Here is a 19,160-nt window from a genome sequence, read left to right on the forward strand (position 1 = left end):
AAATTAGGAAGTACTTAAGCCCACGGGTAGAAACTTCCGAAACAGAGAAGAGATGAATGTTGTGTGGAGATTCTGCAGCAAATCTGCCTTTAATGTTTTCTTTTATATATTCACTGAAGCCATTCTCCTCTCCTCCATTTTCTCCTCACAACAACCCTGTGATGTAGGTTTGACTGAGTGTGTGTGACTGGCTTAAGGCGACCTAGCAAACTAGTGCATTTAGTCTTTTATCAGCATAAATCTCTGAAGGGTTAGAGATCTGAAGGGCTTATAAAGAGAAGGAGTACGGAGTAACAGATAACATAGTTAAGATTTATGTTGTATGTTTACCAGCAGAAGAGTCCTAAAAAGTATAGAAGGCCATGGAGGGATTACCTCCCGAGTTCCAAGATGGGTTATCGTTACCTTTTATTGATATTTATGCCTTGTATAAGTATAAAGCTTACTCTAGCATTATATATTTTACATTCGTATATCAATGCGAATGACAGGTTGTCCACTTAGTCGTTCATATATATATGCCCCTTGCCTTTGCCATTCCATTTTCTGTGAGATAGCAAGAATAGATTCACAGCCAGAATATTATGCCTTTGCTACTCTGCAGATTCAAGCATTACATAAGCAGTGCTGTGATCATAATGAAGGTTCTTCACCCTTTCATTCATAACGCCATTGTGTGGCTGAGAAGGTACCTTGCTTCACTGGCTGTCGGAACAAAGAATGAATTTATGTCTTCCAGAAAATGTTCAGAAGCAACTATGACATGTTGCCAGTGAGGTTATCTTTCGTATCTCAAGGGATGAACTTTTTGCATTACCAAAACTTCTGTCTCCGGCAATTCATTAGAAAGCTTCCCTCACTATCTGTTATAAGAAAAGTATATCATTGCAAGTATAATATGAAAAGCTGTGGTGGTGTCCATTAACAATTGGACAAGTTGAAACTCTCATGCCTTTTTAATGTTCCTTTGACCTATGCTGGGGCAACTTAATTTAATATACTAACACATTACAAGAGATATTTGTTTAGAATTTAGAGATTTTAATTACTCACTATATGATGATGACAGTATCTTTAAAACTGCAGTGTGACTTCCTGTGGTTGAATTCGTACATGGTTTTGTTCTTGCTGCTGTTCATCAAGTTAGAAAAGGAAACATAAATGAAAGGCAGTGTTCTGGCAATTAGGTTCACCACTGTTTCATCGTTTTTTCAGTGAATACTCATATGTTTTTGCTGACATCAGTTGTTCACATACTTGATGATCTTTTCTCTTAGTTTTTTTTACTTTCAGTCAGTTCATCAGTTGTTTCCACAGTGACACAGTGTTTCCACAGTGACTTTTTTAAACTTTCAGTCAGTTCATCAGTTGTTTCCACAGTGACACAGTGTTTCCACAGTGACTTTTTTTAACTTTCAGTCAGTTCATCAGTTGTTTCCACAGGTGGTTGCACTATTATTTCCTTTCCTGTACTGGCGTTTTCATCTGGGAGTTCTATTATTACATCTCCTGATATTTCTGGAATATATACTATTATTTCTTCTGGTGTTACATTTAATTTCTTTTCACAATTTTTCTGGATTTCTTCCAATTTTATCTCTGTAAACACATTATTCCATATGATGTATCACCTTTGATCTGCCAGTCTTTTCTCAGTTATATCCAAACCCAATGTTGTTGTTTCCACAGCTAGTATATTTGCCTCAAGTATCCTCTTTTTTTCACTCTGAGTTGTAGCAACAGACTATGATGGCACAAATTTCTTGCACACTATACTTCTTTCTTTTTGATGGTTGGCCTGCTTGTAATCCACTTGTCAACACATGCCTGGGGACCTCAGCATGTGACATGGACCTTGTTAATTCATGCGATGACCAATGTGGTATAGAATTCTTTTGCATTTGTTTTACCATATTATGTGAATTGGTGGGCACTCTTAGTCTGGTTTTTCAATTGAGACCTGTCTCACTTGGGAGAGCCTTCTAGTATTGTATACTACCTTCAGCATAGCTCTCAATGTCATTGAAGCATGTAAGCCCCTTCCCCACGACAAGAGAGTGTCCATGAGGGAATGTTGATGATGATGATGATTTCACAACTCAGGATGGCTTCCAACATTTAAAACCATAAAAACATACAATAAATACATTAAATACAATTAAATATGTTTAAACATAGATGGCGACTATATAGAGTACAAGATATGAAAGAGGAAAAAAATAAATGTGTTTGAGGCTTAGGATGAGGATATGAGGTGGGACAAATCAAGTGGAGAGTAAGGCAAGGGCAAAATGTTAGGGAAGTCAGGAGTGGAAGCATCTAAATGGAGTTCAGGTTTAGGTTTTTTCCCCATGTTAGACGTCTGACTCAGGTATTTCAGCATTTAATTGAATGCCATTGTCTGATGCTATAATAGACATTTCTCTGCTGACTGTCAACAGAAATAGGTGAAGAGGACAACACCACAGCCTTCAAAATGTTCCATGAACAAAAAGTAAAATTGGATTCAGGACCAACAGTGCAGCAGTGGCGTAGTGGTGTACTCTAATCTGGAGGAACCTGGTTTGATTTTCCTCTCTGCCACTTGAGCTGTGGAGGCTTATCTGAGGAATTCAGATTAGCCTGTGCACTCCAACATACACCAGCTGGGTGACCTTGGGCTCAGCCCCACCTACCTCACAGGGTGTTTGTTGTGGGGGGGGGGGAGAGGGAAAGGAGATTGTCAGCCCTTTTGGCTTTACAGGAGAGGAAGGGGGGATATAAATCCAACTCCTTACAGGACAGGAAGGACGGGATGTAAATCCAACTCTTCTTCTTCTTCAGCTATAAACATGGACGGCTGGCCTGATGTATCTACAATGCAATATACTAGTTATAGGTTGATTTCGAAATAATTTTTCTTACTGTGTTTTAGATTATTTATATTCTGGAGTTCTTTGTAGTTTTTCAGAAATTGTATTTAAGGGGAAAGTCAAGGTGTCCCATTTGCATGGACATGCATATTAATAGTTAAATGCCTTATGAATATTTTATAATTTTTGGTTACTACTGAAGGGAAACCCAAGACAAGAAACAAATCTACCATCTATTTTTAATGTATTAATGTGGGAAGAACTTTTGTATGAATGGTCTAACTTTACAAGGTGAATTTATGCTTTCTATTAAAAATGAATAAGAAATTAGAGTAAGGGAGTTTGTATTTACAAATGGGAATCTTTGTTTGATATAAAAATAATGAGACTACTCTTTGATTGATATGCTAGACTAAATGTGGTCAAGTATGACACCTAGAGGCCACATACACTGTACCTTTATAATAATGCTTTGTAGCTATTTTTAATTTAATATTTATTAGTTTGTTAACATCTTAATTGGATAATTTGTGTAGTCTCTTCAGTTCAATAAGAGTATATCTTCCTTAAGGTTGTTTTTGTAAAAAAATAATTTCCTACTATCTTTACTCATGTATTTTGAACAACTTGTTATAAACCATAAGACATACATAGCATAACATAACATTGTTTGGAAATAATAGTAGTTTGAGTGGGTGGGGGGAGGGAAACCTTTTCCTTAAAAAACCCTTTAATTGTAGCAATATTTATTGTAAACACCATCTATGTTAGATATGTATATGGGAGTCCCCCCACCCTTTCATTTTCACCGTTGATGCCAAAGGTAGTGTTATTGTGTTGATTCATGTAGTTTTATTTCATTATTGCTTATTTTATTGTTTCAGTTTTATAATTCTATTTTATCATTATTTCCTATTGTTTCATTGTTTCAATGGAAGAGCCCTCCCCCCCTTCTGTACTTTCATGGTTATCCTAAATTGGACAACACTGAAGAACATTGCACTACTCATCTAGGTATCCACACTGTCAAATTTCAGAGATAGGACAAAGTGTTCTCCTTTATGAAGCTATTATTATTATTATTATTGCTATAGGCTGTTTAGGTGGGGAACTTTTTTCATTTAATTATGATAATTACAAAACTTTTGTAATTACTTCTGTCAATAGAAGAAGAAATGTACATGTCTACATGTCAAACCTATGTTTTTTTGAAACTTTTTATTTTCTGGTTGTTACTTTAGCCAATTAAGTGTAACAAGTCGAATGACATCATGAAGCTATTATCCAGTCAGATATAACAAGAAGATTACATCAGTCCAGGACAAACAAGGCCAGTTGGGGGTGAAGTCAATGATTCTTGGATCAGTGGATTACAGTCAGTTGGGGGATCATATAGTAAATGTGATGATATCATTCATTTAGCTGCAGGACAATGTCGTAAAGGGCAAATGAAATGAGAGAGAATGTAAATGTAAATAAACAGTCATTTTTATGTGAACTGCTGAAAAACTGTAAAAAAGGGTCAATTTCTGATGCAGGGAAGGGTCACTTTCTTATGCAGCTATAATGCTCCCAAGATGTTCTGAATCTTTTAACTCATCTCTAACTACAACTCCACTTCTTTGTCTGAAACTAGTTCCAGTGCATTAGTTCTTTGGTTTCTTGCCACTTCAAGCTTTGGATTTTGGATCCAAACCTTTGGATTTCTCTCACAAGTCAGAATACATGTTGTGTAAGTATGTGGTTCATGTTGAGCATGTGGGCTGAAAGTTTATTTGTTGCAGAACAGTATGGGAGCAAACACAGTGGTAGCAGCAACCATTACACCCAGTGAAAACATAATGTTGGTCTCAAATATTTTGTATATCAAAATGAAGAATCCCTTGATTCAGAGATGGCTGACCATCCACACTCAGTTGTCAAACAGATCTTACTCCCTAAGAGTAAGTTGCTGCTCTTTTCCCAGTTTAAAATGTTGTAGTGATGTCACAATAGGATAGTGGTAGAGGTCAGAATAAGCTTCAGTCTTTCATCATTCTTTCTAGTCTCATAGTTTGTCTTCAGAAAAAGGAGTTGCCTCTTGAGAGTTTACCTTACATGCACAATTCCAAAGAATTGAACTAATTCTTCAGTCATGAAGACATATTTGTTGTAACACAGATGAGTGGAGATGGATTAAAGGTATGGGTGGGTATTTTTTTTACTGTGCTGTTCAAATGGGCATGCCTAAAACTGTCAAGTTTTTCACCTTTGTTTCCTTATTATGAACAATGAATTTCTGTGGTTACTCATCTGCACGTTAGTATATTTGAACGATATATGAATTAATTTAATATTATCAAATTCTTGTATGAAGTAAAGGAGCTGGATCTTTAAGTACACATGTGTGACTCACAGTACATCATAGAGTTTTGTTGTTTTATATCTTCATAAGTGGGTCTTTTTCATCCGTATGAAGAATACATAATACCTTTGTGTACAAAGTCATTATGCTTACATGAAGTCATTGGAAACATACTGCCTTCTAGAATGGTTATTAGAATTAAGTACGCAATGTGATGTTTCTTAAGAACCCATTGGCTGATGTCATCTACTTTGTTTCAGTTTTTTGAAGACCATTTGGAAGGATATATTCACATCCCTCAGTAGCCCCAAAGCATATTACTTTCAGGATTCATCTCCAAATGTGGTTCCAAGAAGCATTAGCTCTGTGACTTGGGAAATGATTTTCCATGCCTGGCTTTTTCAAGGAGAATATAAAAAGACAACTGTTCTCTATAGCTCACTTATAACAACACTGTGGGGAGCAGAGGGGAGAGGAGAGAAAGGGGGAGAAAGAAACTGCTGTAACCTGTTGAGTGGGTTATCAACTACAGCATCCAGTGAAATATGCCTCCACCAATTCTAAGTAAAGAAGCATAAGCAGATATATTTTCCAGAGTAAGTAGGTATATCCAATTCCAATTCCAAAGCCTTTATTGGCATTATAAATTACAGAGTTAGTAGAAAAGAGGTATTTATCTACTAACTGAGACATTAAAACATTAAAAACCATTAAAACATTAAATACATTAAAACAATGTTGAACATTCACAACCACGCCTTGTAAACCGCACATATAAATTAATTTAACCATTACTGCTATGTAGGCAATGATTGCGCCTGACCAAATAGTGCCTCAAAAAACTTGCAACGTTCTCACATACAAGATCACAGGACCCGTTGAGTAGAAAGTTCATCACAGATGGTAACCTGACAGCCTTTGAGCTCTCTACCAATGGACAGATGTACATGGAGTAGGTATATTGACCATTGGATATGGGGTGCAAATGCTTCAAATCACATAATGCTTTGTTAATAGGTTTTCCAACCCTTAAGCTTCCTCATTGAAAGATCTGATGATGACTTAGCTGTGCCTTTGTGGTAAACCTGAATCTCAAAAGAACAGTAGCAACAGCATTAGTTATGCTAGCGCTTTTCATCAATCTTTACACCAATCAAAACTAATGCTGAAAATAAGCATAAAAATGCATATTCCGTGTGAAATTAAAATAAAAAAGACAACTTCTGGTTTAGATTAGTAGGCTGTATTCTGCATCAGAATGCGGTGCTCCCCAGAAAGAAACAGCCACACAGGGTGTGTGTTGGGGTAAGGGCTGAAGTGAAGAAAGATATGGGGATGAAATTACTCTTCCACCCTCTTTTGTAAGCACTGCTCCACTGAGGAAAGAAGTCAATCTCAATCCTTTGTCATTTTGTACTCCAGCACTCCAACCCAAGTAGCTGTTCTTCTATACAGATCACATGACCCAGGAATGATCTTTATAGAGATTGAATGGGACTGCAGAGATAGAGAAGAATATCAGAAAAATTCTGTTCATCCATGGGTGGTTGCTGCTCACCATTAAGTGGCTTTACAGACTGTAGAATGTTGTTGCAAAGCAATAGTATCTCTTAGGTGAAACTAGTGATATCTATTGAAAACAGAGCTAGCATTGTGTTTTATTCCCAAGAAATAACTTGAAATTTTGACGATCTCTTATTGTGGCCATGTTTATAGGTGTTTCAGTGTAAACTTCCTAGAGAATGGTGTGTTAAGGTTAATTTGTTAAAATATTTACTGAGCTATTGATTCCCTGACAAGTTGCTTTCACTCAGTCTCTTACTGAATAAATGAGAGTGGCCTCGTTGCTAGAGTTATTGAGAGGGTGGATAAAGTAACGATTGTGAAGCCACATGTGTGTAGCAAGTGCTATATTGATTAATAACATAACTTCTTGTGGTGCCTTCTTGGAGTGAGAGCTACTGGAGTTGTTTCAGTCCCATTGTAAGTAATCAGTTTGCTCTAACGCTCTTCCTTTTACTTTTGGACTGAAAAAAGAGGCAAATATGTGCATTCCAAGTAGGTCGGAAATGTATATTTTGAAGTCAGATGCATTTCCAGATGGATATTTACTGAAAGCAATACAGTATGGGCAAAAGAAACCTGCGTTTGGATTCTCCTCCAGGTGTGGGTATTACCCTTTAGTACTACCTTACTTTCAATGGGGTACATGACTAAATGTACAGGTGCACTGGTGTTATTTCCCAGTTAAACAAAGAAACCTGTGTTGATTGAGCCAAGGAAACATTGACTTGGCTACATTTCTACCTAGTGCTATTCCCTTGTAAACAGTTTGATTCACTCTTCCACAAAGACATGTAAAAATTGTCCAAAATGTATGTGTGCATTTTGTAGAAGTTACTAAACTCTTCCTTTAGGCTCATCACTAATATAGACAAGTGTTTTGTATCACCATGGGTTACATTTATTAGTTAGTAGAATCTTATGGCTAACTCACAGCACACATATTCAAATTATATATTCTGACCAATAGCAATCTTTTATGCAAATAAACTTTGTGAGAATAATGATTGGGACATTTATCAGTAACTTCTCCATTTGAGTACCCAGTGTTTTGTTACTCTTATTGTTTAGTCAATTATATGGACATTTATTGGATTTTGTAAGGTAAAGTGATTCTAAATTCACCTGCATCAGATGGGCAATCCCATCCAAAAGCTGGGTGCCCGACCATGGCGCCGTGGCTGTGTCTGGCTGCCACTCCCAAGGAGGCTTCCCAGTGGCGTGGAGAGTAAAAATGCCTCTCTGTTGCTGAGAAGCCTCTATGGGGCTTGAAAGACTTATGCCATCCAAAGGGTGAGGCAAGTCTCAATTTTCAGCCACCAGCATAATGTGCTGAATGACTGGGAGGGAGTCAACTAGTGGTGGTGGCAGGGACTCTGGGACGCTTGTGCAGTGTCTGACACTACGTCTCAGCACTGGGGAGCACCACAGCAGCCACATGCTAGTGACTACACCCATCTGCTGGGTTAAGTGCCCCAGGGAGGGCAAATTCACTGGCGCTGCTGGCACCACTTCCACCAACGGATTTGCCCCCTGCTGCCCGGGATGAGGCTCTTGGCTAGCTAGCATATTATCAGTATGGTAGCAGTTTTCCAGCCAGGCATGTTTACCAGGATATTTTCTGGATTGCTACATATTTGTTTGTATGTTTTATTTAGTATATATACAGTGAGCATTACTTTAGCATTAATATAAAGTTGAACAAATGATAATATTTTACTTCTTTCTGAGCAAATGGAAAGGTATAAAACCTAGATCAGGGGTCTGCAACCTGCGGCTCTCCAGATGTTCATGGACTACAATTCCCATCAGCCCTGCCACTTGTCCATGCTGACAGGGGCTGATGGGAATTGTAGTCCACGGACATCTGGAGAGCCGCAGGTTGCAGACCACTGACCTAGATCAAGCACTTTCCATATGAAGAAAGGCTTAAACAGTCTGAGATTTTTCTGTTTAGAATAAAAAGACCAATGGGGAACAAAATAGAGGATTATAAAATTATAATTTCTGTGGAAAAAGTGGATAGGAAGATATTTTTTTTCTGTCCAAAAGTACTGAGTTCAGGGGCATCAGTTGACAGACAGTATATTCAGGACTCTTAAAAGGATGTATTTCATATAACGTGATGGACTTGTGGAACTCATGGTGATAGAATTTAGTTCTGGCCACTATTGAAGGTGGCTTTAAAAGAGGATTGGACAAAATTGTGATTAGATTGAGTTGTTGGGGGGCATCTGCGAGTGGCAGTTTTAGCTCATGTCACCTCCATTGAACCTTCTGGGACATAGGTGTCAAACTCGTGGCCCTCCAGATGTTAAGGATTACAGTTCCTATCATCCACTGCCAGCATGATGCTGGCAGTGGATGATGGGAACTATAGTCCATAACATCTGGAAAGTGAGTTGGACACCTGTGTTCTGGGACATTTAATCTACCACTATGGAAGACAGGATGCTGGACCTGTTGGTGGGCCTAGCTGGTCTTTTGTTATGTCATCATCTCATTCTGAAAAGTGTTCCTGGCTGATATTGCCTAAACACAATCCTTACTATAGTTTGCTATCTTTAAAGTACAGAAAGGTATTTTATTTACATAAATCACTAACGTGTAGGATCCCACCAAAAACTCACTTGAATACACATAATCCTCTCCATGTCTCCTTTCCAACCAAGGCTCCTGCATGTTTGTGTTTTTGGGCACCGTCTTCTGGATGTTAGGCTGCTTTCATGTGGAGCTCAACATACTTTCTTTTGGACCAAGGGGATGCAATGATATGGCATTACTTGAACTGTCAATCCCAGTGTCACCTTAAGCTATTAAAACATTTTTCAATTCTGTGTCTCTCCCTCTTGTAACTCATGAAACTCCTTGAACACGAACAACTGGTTCCTAGTTCACAATTCCCTGCTGTGAGACGCTTCTTTGCTCTTCAGTTCAAAAGCTTTCTCTGAATCATCAAAGTAGTATAACAAGCATAACAGCGATCCAGAATTAATAGTCATGGCAAGTCTCAGCGATCCAAGGATTTTTGAAGGAACTGGGCATTCTGATTTGACTTGTGAATTCGAGAAGTAATTTTATGCAAGTTCAAAACAGCAGTCTTTATTAATTTAGAGGGATCGATTGGAAGGATTCCCTCCAAAGAAACATTTGCCTTAAATTTCTGGATTCTTAGAAGCAGTGTCCAGAATTGTCAGTGCTCAGTCACACCAGCATTAAATGAACAGAGCTATAAATGAATATTACATGGTTGAGGTGCATCTCTGTGTCTTTGCCATACCTTGGCTGCTGCAATGAGTTCTCTGTCAGGAAGCTATAAATTTGTTAGGCTCATGGTTTTCTGTGTATCCCTTATCAACCTATAATCTCCTGATTGTTGCCTCTTTTTCAACAGCTGAGGAACAGTAATCCACCCTTGCTTATCTCTCTTAATCACAACCTCACAGTGCTAGGGCTTCCTGAGCCTTTAATTCCCTCTTAGAGGCGTAACAGAGTGGAAAGTAAACAAAGACAAATTTGCAACCTTCAACATTGCTAATTTGCTCTGATGTCAGAATATTTAAACAGATGAGGACTTGGGAATTATTTGATCAAGGCTGCTTTTAAGCCCTGTGCATGCAGAAGAAACGGAGTCTGGGATGGTTCTGTGAAATGACAGGTTCCCCAAGAGAGGATGAATGAAGGTTTTCTCTTTCAACAAACAGTAGCTTCATCATTTAAAACTGTCCAGTTGCTGTGTCTCTAGAATGTATTTTTGGTTGAACCCCACTCCCCCCAGCTTCTTACAATAGCTCTTCTGAGAGCCCTTCCTGTGCCCTCCCATTCCTCGATATGAAGAAAACACTAGCCAGTGCAGTCTTTTGTTCCAGTTCATGGGGGTGAATTTTAAAATGACACTCTATGCTTGAGAAGATGTAACTTCACTTCAGACCCTTGTTTTGCATTCTTTTTAACCTAGTATAGTATAGTATAGTTTTGCATTCTTTTTAACCTAGTATAGTATAGTCTGTTCATATTGAGACTGAAAACTAGTCAGTAACCCTAATTTCATGTTTACGAGCAGTGGTAATTGCACCCAAATCCACTTTGACTTGGAGTTAGAGGTAAGAGTTATTCACATGTATGTTGGAATATTGACAGATGCACATTGATATGAAGACCTTTCTGATATAGACTTTTAGAATTGCTGCTCTGCAGAATTGCATAAGAATTGCAGTTAAAAGGTGAATTAAACTGCACGTGGTTTTTTCTCCCCTGCCTGCCTCATACCTCATTATGAGAATAAAAGGAAAGTAAGTTACTAAAACAAAACAAAGCAACCGTGGAACAAAATTTCTCTCGTTACTTGAATCTTTAAGGGGAGATTTAATCAAATGCATGTCTGAATGCCTTTGTTACTGTTCACTAAATGTTCAGTTTTTCAGCATTTTCATTATGTGCAACTGCCGTTCTGTCACCTCATTTATGTTTTCAAAATAAAGCATTTCTTCAGTATTCCATTTTGCACTGTGTCAGCTCAAACTATGTTAGAATTACATGTAGCCAACTTGCTTTAAAAGAACAGGGGAATCATTAGTGCTGAATAGTTTTACTTCTTTACATGGCTCAGGCATTTCTCAGTGTGTTTTAAGTGTCTTAATGGAGTATATATATCATTTTGGATATCTTTCTTGGAGATGTGTAGAAAACAGCATTTTGCATTTGGTAGTACGAATCTGATTACAGCATTTGGTTATTTGTGTTTCTTCCTTCCCCTCCTCCTCCTCCTCCTCCTCTCTTTCTCTCTCTCCCTCCCTCTCTCCAGCTGGTGTAAATGACTGCTGCTGCCTCTCAGACCAAGATAACCTGCTCAGTCAGCTAGAGCCCCCTGTGGACAGCTGTCTCTCTCAGCTGATGGAAGCTGCTACTAACCACTGAATGGGGGAGCGTGGAGTAACAACCACAGCACCAGCAGCCGCAGCAGCTGAAACAGCGGTGGCGGCGGCATTAACAGCAGCAAGCAAGAGCTCTATTGTTCCCTGATGTTAAACAGTTTTTCCTTTTCAACTGGCATGCACAATAGCTAGAAAGTGATTTTCATTCTGCCGTTCCTGTGAAGAAATTCTGAGCGGGGGAGGGTTTACTCACGCCACCAGGGTTATCCATTGTACTGCAGATTCTGACACTGGAGCAGGCTTCTGGAAGGCATGGGGCTGAAAGGGAAGAGCACGGCTTTATCTGGTGGTCCAGGGGCTTCCCCTCTTCCGAGCAAGTATGTTGGAGTTCTTGTGGTTCTTCTGTTTGGAATCCGAGGAGCTAAAGCGCAAAGTGAATTTGAAACTTCATCTGTGTATTTGTGGAAGACTGGTAAGTGAACGAGAAGGGCATATTACTGTTCTAATTGTGTTTCATATTGACTGTTGTGGCTCTTTTCAAATACCTGTCTCTGGGATTATTTTTGTTGGAGAATATTATTTTGCACAATTTAATGACAGATGGCTTTCCTGGTTGCATGGTTATTTAACCTTTCTGTTGTTTTCCCTTCTTTCTGTATTCCTGCATTAACAAGAGTACATACTTAGTGATTAAGAAGGGAGGGAAAGATAATACCAGTGCTTGACAGAGTCCTAAGAACATTTATTTTATTTATTTATTATGAGATCCTGCGTGCATTTCCATCTAAAATGACACAGAATGCACTCAGAAGGCATCATGGATTGGAGTTGGTGTTTGTCAAATTCAGTTCATTGCGTGGTTATTAGGACGTGTGAAAGCTAATGATGGATTAGGTGAAATAATCCAAGGGTTGCCAGATCTCGTAACTGAAGAGCCCATGGCAAATAGGCTATATGGATTCAGCAGCACAGTAGACAGATTATTTCCTTGATGCTGGCACTAACAAGCAATGTGCCTGATTTCAAAGGCTGAGCAGTCGCTGCTGTTTGTTCCTAACTTTTCAATAGAAATCAATCTTTTAATATGTGTATTGGCTACGTTGATCTTCACTTAATGCTAGGTTACTGACAAGGATGCTTTTTTTTTTAAAAAAGGAAAGTGAATTACTTCCTATTTCAGAGATATTCTAGTCCTTTTTGAGACCCAAAGATTTCAAAGATTATTGACTTGCAGTGTCTCAAAATTGGAAACATCAGTTCTGTAGTGATGTTAGGAACAGATCACCAGAAAGGTGATACTGTTATTTCAGAATGTTTCTTAATAATACAACAACAACAAAAAAGTGCATTAATGGTTTGAGGTGTGTGTGTGTGTGTGTGTGCGCGCACAGATTCCATCTTCTTACTTGTGGAGAAAACTCTTGGCCTTTTCCCAAAGAGACAGATCAATTTACAATTACACTGATATCCTGAATTTTTTAAGACTGCATCTATCCAGTAGCTAAAGGAGATTAAAGGGGAATTCAATTCAACTAGAAAGCAGGCTCTCCCAATAACTCTAGACAGAAAGAAATTTGAAGGGCTGTGGGGAACCCCCTCTACTGGTTTGCCTTGATTCTGAGAGATCGATGGCATAATGACAGTGATACAGAACCAACAGTGACCCCGTGTTATTTTCTTTAATTGAACCATTGACAAATTTAGAAGATTGTCTCCTATCTAGTTAAAACAAGGGGTCAGTTTGAAATGCTGTGGGGAAAATACACATACCAAGTGTTGCAACTTTAGAATTACTTTTTTAAAATAAAGGCATTCTGCTAAACTCCTGTATTTGACTGAGTATTGATTCCTTGATTAAAGTAATTTAGAATAAAATTATAGAAAGTACAATCCAGCAATATCCCTCCCTCCCTCCCTATTTACTGAATAGGTCTTTTCAGGTAATGGCCTGTACTTAATACTTTGAAAACAGCAACATTGAGCAAAGGTGATAATAATTGAATTTAACAACTTAGGTATAAGATTATATGTTTGCAAAGGGCAGCACAGTGCAGTTTAGTATGGTACAAATCTAAGGCATTCTGCATGCTTACCTGGGTTACTATGCTAGTTTGTTTAGATGAAGGAGTCAATATGGGAAGAGGGGAGGATGTTTAGAAATATTAAGCATGTGGCTGTATATTGCTGTGTTTGTTCTGTGCAGGCACTTTCTATTTAGCGATTTACACTTTGCATAGTCTTGTCTGCTCCCCCGCTCCCCTGTAGATCTTGGTATACTTTTCCTTGGTATGTTGCTGCCTTTAAAGAAGATAAAAGAGCAAAAATTAAGCCTATGTTCAGCACTGTAAGCTTGTGGGAAATTGATCTGCTTAGGCAAGCTACAATCTTCATCTAGGGTTTGCTTATTATTAGAGGCAAATAAATTCAACCCTGATGATGATGACCACTAATACCTTGCCAAGGGGAAAAGAAATACCATCCCTGTTAGTTAGCCTTTTCTCTGCTGATCTCATAATGAACACGTGGCGTACTTTTATGTTATTTCCAAAGACATTCATTGGCTTCTCCAGTTCTGTGACCTCCTGATGATCACTCTTCCTTGGAAACTAGCCTTGTAGAGTTGAAGATCCAAGGAACATATTAGAATTAACAGGATACAAAATCAGCTGTGTGTCATTATCCTGTTAGTCCAGAACCTCAGTAAAGCATCTCAGTATTACCAGATTTCCAAAATATTTTATAGGTTTGTCAGCCCATCAGGTCTCTGTATTCTGTATTGGCAAGGAGCACTGGCAGTGAGATAGAATCCTCACTAATCTAGACAGCTTTGTATTTCTAGAAGATTTAAGAAATAGGTTATATGCTCTTCATTTGCTGAAGGATGCTTCTGGTGTAGGGCAAAGCCCCCCCCCCCCCCCCGGGTCTTAGGTATTAATGTTGTCTCATGTTAATTCCCCCACCCTTTCTTAGGGCAATAATTCATCTGAAATGAATAATGAATGAACATTTGGGCAGTAAAAATAGGTCATTGTGTCAAATGGGGACCAGAAATAAATTGTATTTTGTCAAATGTCAAGTTGGATTCAGTGGAGAAGTCTGCAGAAAGTATTGGCAGAATAGTGTTCTCTTCCTTTCCTTTATCTCAACAGATTACTTCTGGTCCTGAAAATCTTTGATGTACCATAATCGGAGTGCTGTAGTAGGGAGGAGTAATTGGGTGAAATTGCCCTTTGCTGGCAGCTTGATATGAACCTATACCTAATCACTTTAAATGATTTATATTATTTGATAATGTAGTACAAATGTTGGTGTTTATATTTTGGATAAAATAACAATGTGGTAATATTTTATTCTAGCTAAAGGCGACGAAGAGAGCCAGTGTGTTGTAGTGATTAAGTGTCATGAAAGCTTCCTGGTGATTTTGGTCCAGTCACACACACTTAGCCTTGACCCCGACAAGTATTCAGATGGGAGGGACACCAGGGGCATGATGTGGAGGCAGGCAATGGCAAACCACCTCCAAATGTCTCTTGTCTTGAAAACCCTATAGGGTTGCCATAAGACAGCTGTGACTTGAAGCCAGTCTACACATATCACACTGGTCCTTAAGGAACTGCACTGGCTCCCAATCCACTCCTGGGTCCAATTTAAGGTATTGACAGATAAAGCCTTAAACGGCCTGGACCCTGCTTACCTGAAGGAGTGCCTGAGCTCATATGTACCTGCCTGGGCACTGAGGTCACAGGGGAAGTCACTCCTGATGGTACCTCCCCCAGCTGACATGTGGGTGCATGCAAGAGGGCTTTCTCCATGATTGTCCCCATGTTTTGGAATAGTCTCTTCTCAGAGATCTGCCATGTGCTACCCTTTATGAGTTTAGGTGCATGGTGAAAACCTTCCTCTTCACTCAAGCATTTGGTTGGCCTCTCTGGAAACACCCTCCTCTACAGCTGGGGTGAGAATGGGGGATTGGTGGTTGGGGTTATTTTTAATGTTTTTTAAATTGTTGTTTTAATTGTATTTTATTTGTGATGTTTTATTATGGTTTTTTATTGTTTTGAACTGTGTAAACCACCTAGAGACATGAGTATGAGGCAGGGTATAAATCTTTATAAATATTTTTTAAAGGCTGTAAAACATGTGTAAAGCAGCTGTAAAACTTGTATAAAAAGCATGATTCTTTGAACAGAGACAAACTTTAATTTGGTCCTGAATCTTACTGACTCTAAATTAACTTCAATGAGATGAGCCCATTACATGCTGAGCCTGGGGTAACTCATCCATCAGTATTAATATCATCAGAAAGGCTTCTGTTTATCCTATCTATCTTTGGTCGGAGATTGCCACGATACACACGAATGGCTCCTTCAAAACCTTACAAGGAACTTTATGATGGGGATTTGTTCTCAACTTGTATCTCTAAAATACAAACAGAAGAAATGCGGTTTTGAGTTGCTTACGGTACACTTAAAAATACAGTAATAACACTGGTATATCACTCAAGAATTCAATGACAGAAAAGACTCCAGTTAAATAGTGTGAAGTAAATCCTGATGGCAAAATGTATTGATTGTGGATTAAAGCTCTTCAAACTTTTGGGGGTGTTCCGAGTGCATTTATAGTTCTGGATGCTATAAGGCAGGAGCCAGATGCCGTATGACTTTCAGAATTGAATTGCTATAAAATTTGTAGAAACAGGTCTCTTGGGGTTAGTGATAATTATAGCACTGCCATTTGTATCAGCTGTTCCCTAAGCTACAAGGAGGGAAGACGGGAAGGATGTGAAGCAAGCTTTGGGGCTTTGGGTGAAAGTGAATGGGTTGAGCTGTGGAAGTGGAGGAAATGAGAACAAAAGAATGAAGCACATCTTGTAGCATTTTGAGGGCATGGCTTTTAGTGGGAGGGGAGAGCCCATCTGTGGTTTGTTGAAACCAGCAGATGGTGTGATCCCATGTTTCTGGTGAATATTTGTAAATAACATAACTATGCAGGTGTGGCCAAGTGTATGTGTCTTTCTTTCTTACCCACTTAGCCTGCGACCAACGTGCACCCAGTAGTGTGGGATTGTTCCGTAGGGAAACAGTTCTCACGCTGCTAGGGGTGTGTATATGTGTATGTATAGAAGGCGACATTGTCCCAAGAATGAGTTTAAGGTTAGGCCCAATGTGCAGGACCTTGTACCACTGGAATTATTTTTGTTTTCCCTCTTATTTTCAGTCATCTGAAGGAAAAACATGGCAGAGGAATAACTCCATCGGAAATTGTGTAATGGTTGTCACCAGTGATTAAAGGAATAGTTTTAAATAAGTTCCCTTATAATAATTAATAATGTAAGTGGTCTAAAATTCTGACATTTGATCAGGGGCATAGGGGGAGAAAATGGCGCCTGTGGCAAAATGGTGCCTGGGCGCTGGCTCCCCCCCCCGTTGTGCTGCCCCCCCCCAACCCCTCTCATACCTTTTTCTGTCAGCTCAAAACAGGCCAGGCTGGTGAAGCAGGGCCAGGTCTGGCGAGGGGGGAAGGGGTGGGGTTGGGGTGGGGGCGTTTTTCCATCCCCATCAGCACCTGCCTGTTGTATGGCACGCACCCTTCCCCTTAATAGCCACGCCTCTGCATTTGATTATGTATATAAGATCGCTCCCTTTACTATCCACTCTATAACATTTTACTGTGCATGGTTGCTGTTAGTATTTACCAGCTATCAGATAATGCAGGATGGGGTACACAGTGTATCTTCTCATTTTAGCCTCACAACAACTCTATGAGGTTGGTTGAGATCATCTGGTGATCTTTAGTGCTCATCCGATATTTGAATCAGTAGTTCCTCATGTGATAGATTGTAGAGAGGATTGCAGCTTCCACCACTGATGGTTGATAGAGATAAGGTTTCCTTACTTAGGCTTTTTCCACATGGCTGAAAAACAGCGCCCTAGGGATGGTAAAAACACCGTCCCTGAGGTGCTGTTCGCACAGCTGGCGCTGCTGCATTGCAGTTGAATTGCAGCAGCGCTGTGCTCGCCTCCCAACTGGTGCGAAAATGCTACTTTTGAAAGTTGCTCCCTGAGCGAGTTTTTTCAAAAGCAGCGTCTTTCTGCTGGCGCGGTATGAAGCGCACTAGCATGAGAGCACCACTTTTGACCCGTACAGTGTTCTGGTCACCTACCTCTTCTCCCTGTGCAGCTCTGGATGGCTGGAGAGACACGCCCACACTGCCTTCTGACCCCCAGAGGTCGGAGGGCAGTGTGGGGGTTTCCTTTCAGCCGTCCAGAGCTGTGTAAGGCAGAGAGGTAGGTGAACTGGACGAACCCGAGGTGGCTCCATGTGGAGGTGCCTCAGCGGTTCGCTGCAGCTTTAGGGCTGCCCACACAATACTGTGCGAGCGGTCCCGAGCCTCCACTGGCATAGAGCTGTTTATGCCGCCTTACAGAAATGGCCTTCAGGTCACAAGGAAGCTGTGCCAGAAGTTCCTTAGCTGCAACTACTGCTTAGTGCAGGTGCTCAGCTGCTAAGTGGATAGCACAACCCAGCCTGGCAAATGCTCCCCCCCCCCGCCCATGGAGTTTTGCATGCCCATAAGGTATTGCTGCTCTGGTGCCTTTTGCAAGTGCCTTCCAGAGGGCTTAAAGTGGTGGAATTCTCCCTGGAATTCTCCCTGCAGCACCCACACAAGCCACTGATGATTTGAAACCAGGTCTCCCTGGTCCTAGTAGTCCAATGTTCTAACCACAACTGCAGCCGGTATCTGCTAGTAATTATTGTTTAGATTGTAGAAATAAGAGTGGAGGCTCTTTTTGTGTTTATGTTACTCTGTAAACCTCTTCCAGTTCTTTAATTTCTATCATCCTCGGTCACCTTGAAGGTCCTGTGCTCACTTAAATGACTGATCATTCTCTCTTACTGATCTTATTACCTGGAATTCCTTCCCTGAAGATGTGAGAGGTCACTCCTTTTCGCCTTCATATCCATCTTCAAAAACTCACTTTTCCATGAAGCCTTTGTTATTACCTATTTAATTTCCATCCTCAGTTGTAATCAATCCTCAGTATTTGTGACTGCATTCACTTGCATTCGTCCCTTATCATCCATGTCTCTTTCCACCCTGTCATCCTTTCCGCTTCCTCTGTGGTCTTTGCCCCTGTTGAAAAATAGGCTGGTGGCTGTCGAAGGCTTTCACAGCCGGATTCAACTGGTTGTGGTGGGTTTTCCGGGCTGTGTGGCCGTGGCCTGGTACATCTTGTTCCTAACGTTTCGCCTACATCTGTGGCCGGCATCATCAGAGGTGTATCACAGAGGGAAGTCTGTTACACACTGTGTAACAGGCTGGTGGCTGGTGACTGTCTGAGGGCTGTGATGTGTCTCACACTTTTAAAATATGCAACTAAGTAAAGTGCCATAAGTTGATGTTTTGTGGTTTTGTTGTGTCATATTTGAATTAAATATGAAGTTATCATTTTACTGTATATATGCTGTTTTGAAGATACTTTGTATTTTAAAAAACTTATAAATATTTAAATAAAACAAATTAAC

General features: G+C 39.8%; 1 protein-coding gene across 1 annotated transcript in view; it reads left to right on the top strand.

Moving 5' to 3' along the window:
- THSD7A (thrombospondin type 1 domain containing 7A) overlaps window positions 1–19,160 on the top strand; it is a 324,043-nt gene that overhangs the window by 62,587 nt on the left and 242,296 nt on the right. The window contains exon 2 of the mRNA XM_048510570.1: window positions 11,564–12,105. Coding sequence (XP_048366527.1) covers window positions 11,946–12,105 — 160 coding nt within the window. The 5' untranslated portion in view covers window positions 11,564–11,945. The remainder of the gene's footprint in view (window positions 1–11,563; window positions 12,106–19,160) is intronic.

The sequence above is a fragment of the Sphaerodactylus townsendi genome, linkage group LG11 (genome assembly GCF_021028975.2).
Source record: "Sphaerodactylus townsendi isolate TG3544 linkage group LG11, MPM_Stown_v2.3, whole genome shotgun sequence".
Classification (NCBI taxonomy): domain Eukaryota; kingdom Metazoa; phylum Chordata; class Lepidosauria; order Squamata; family Sphaerodactylidae; genus Sphaerodactylus; species Sphaerodactylus townsendi.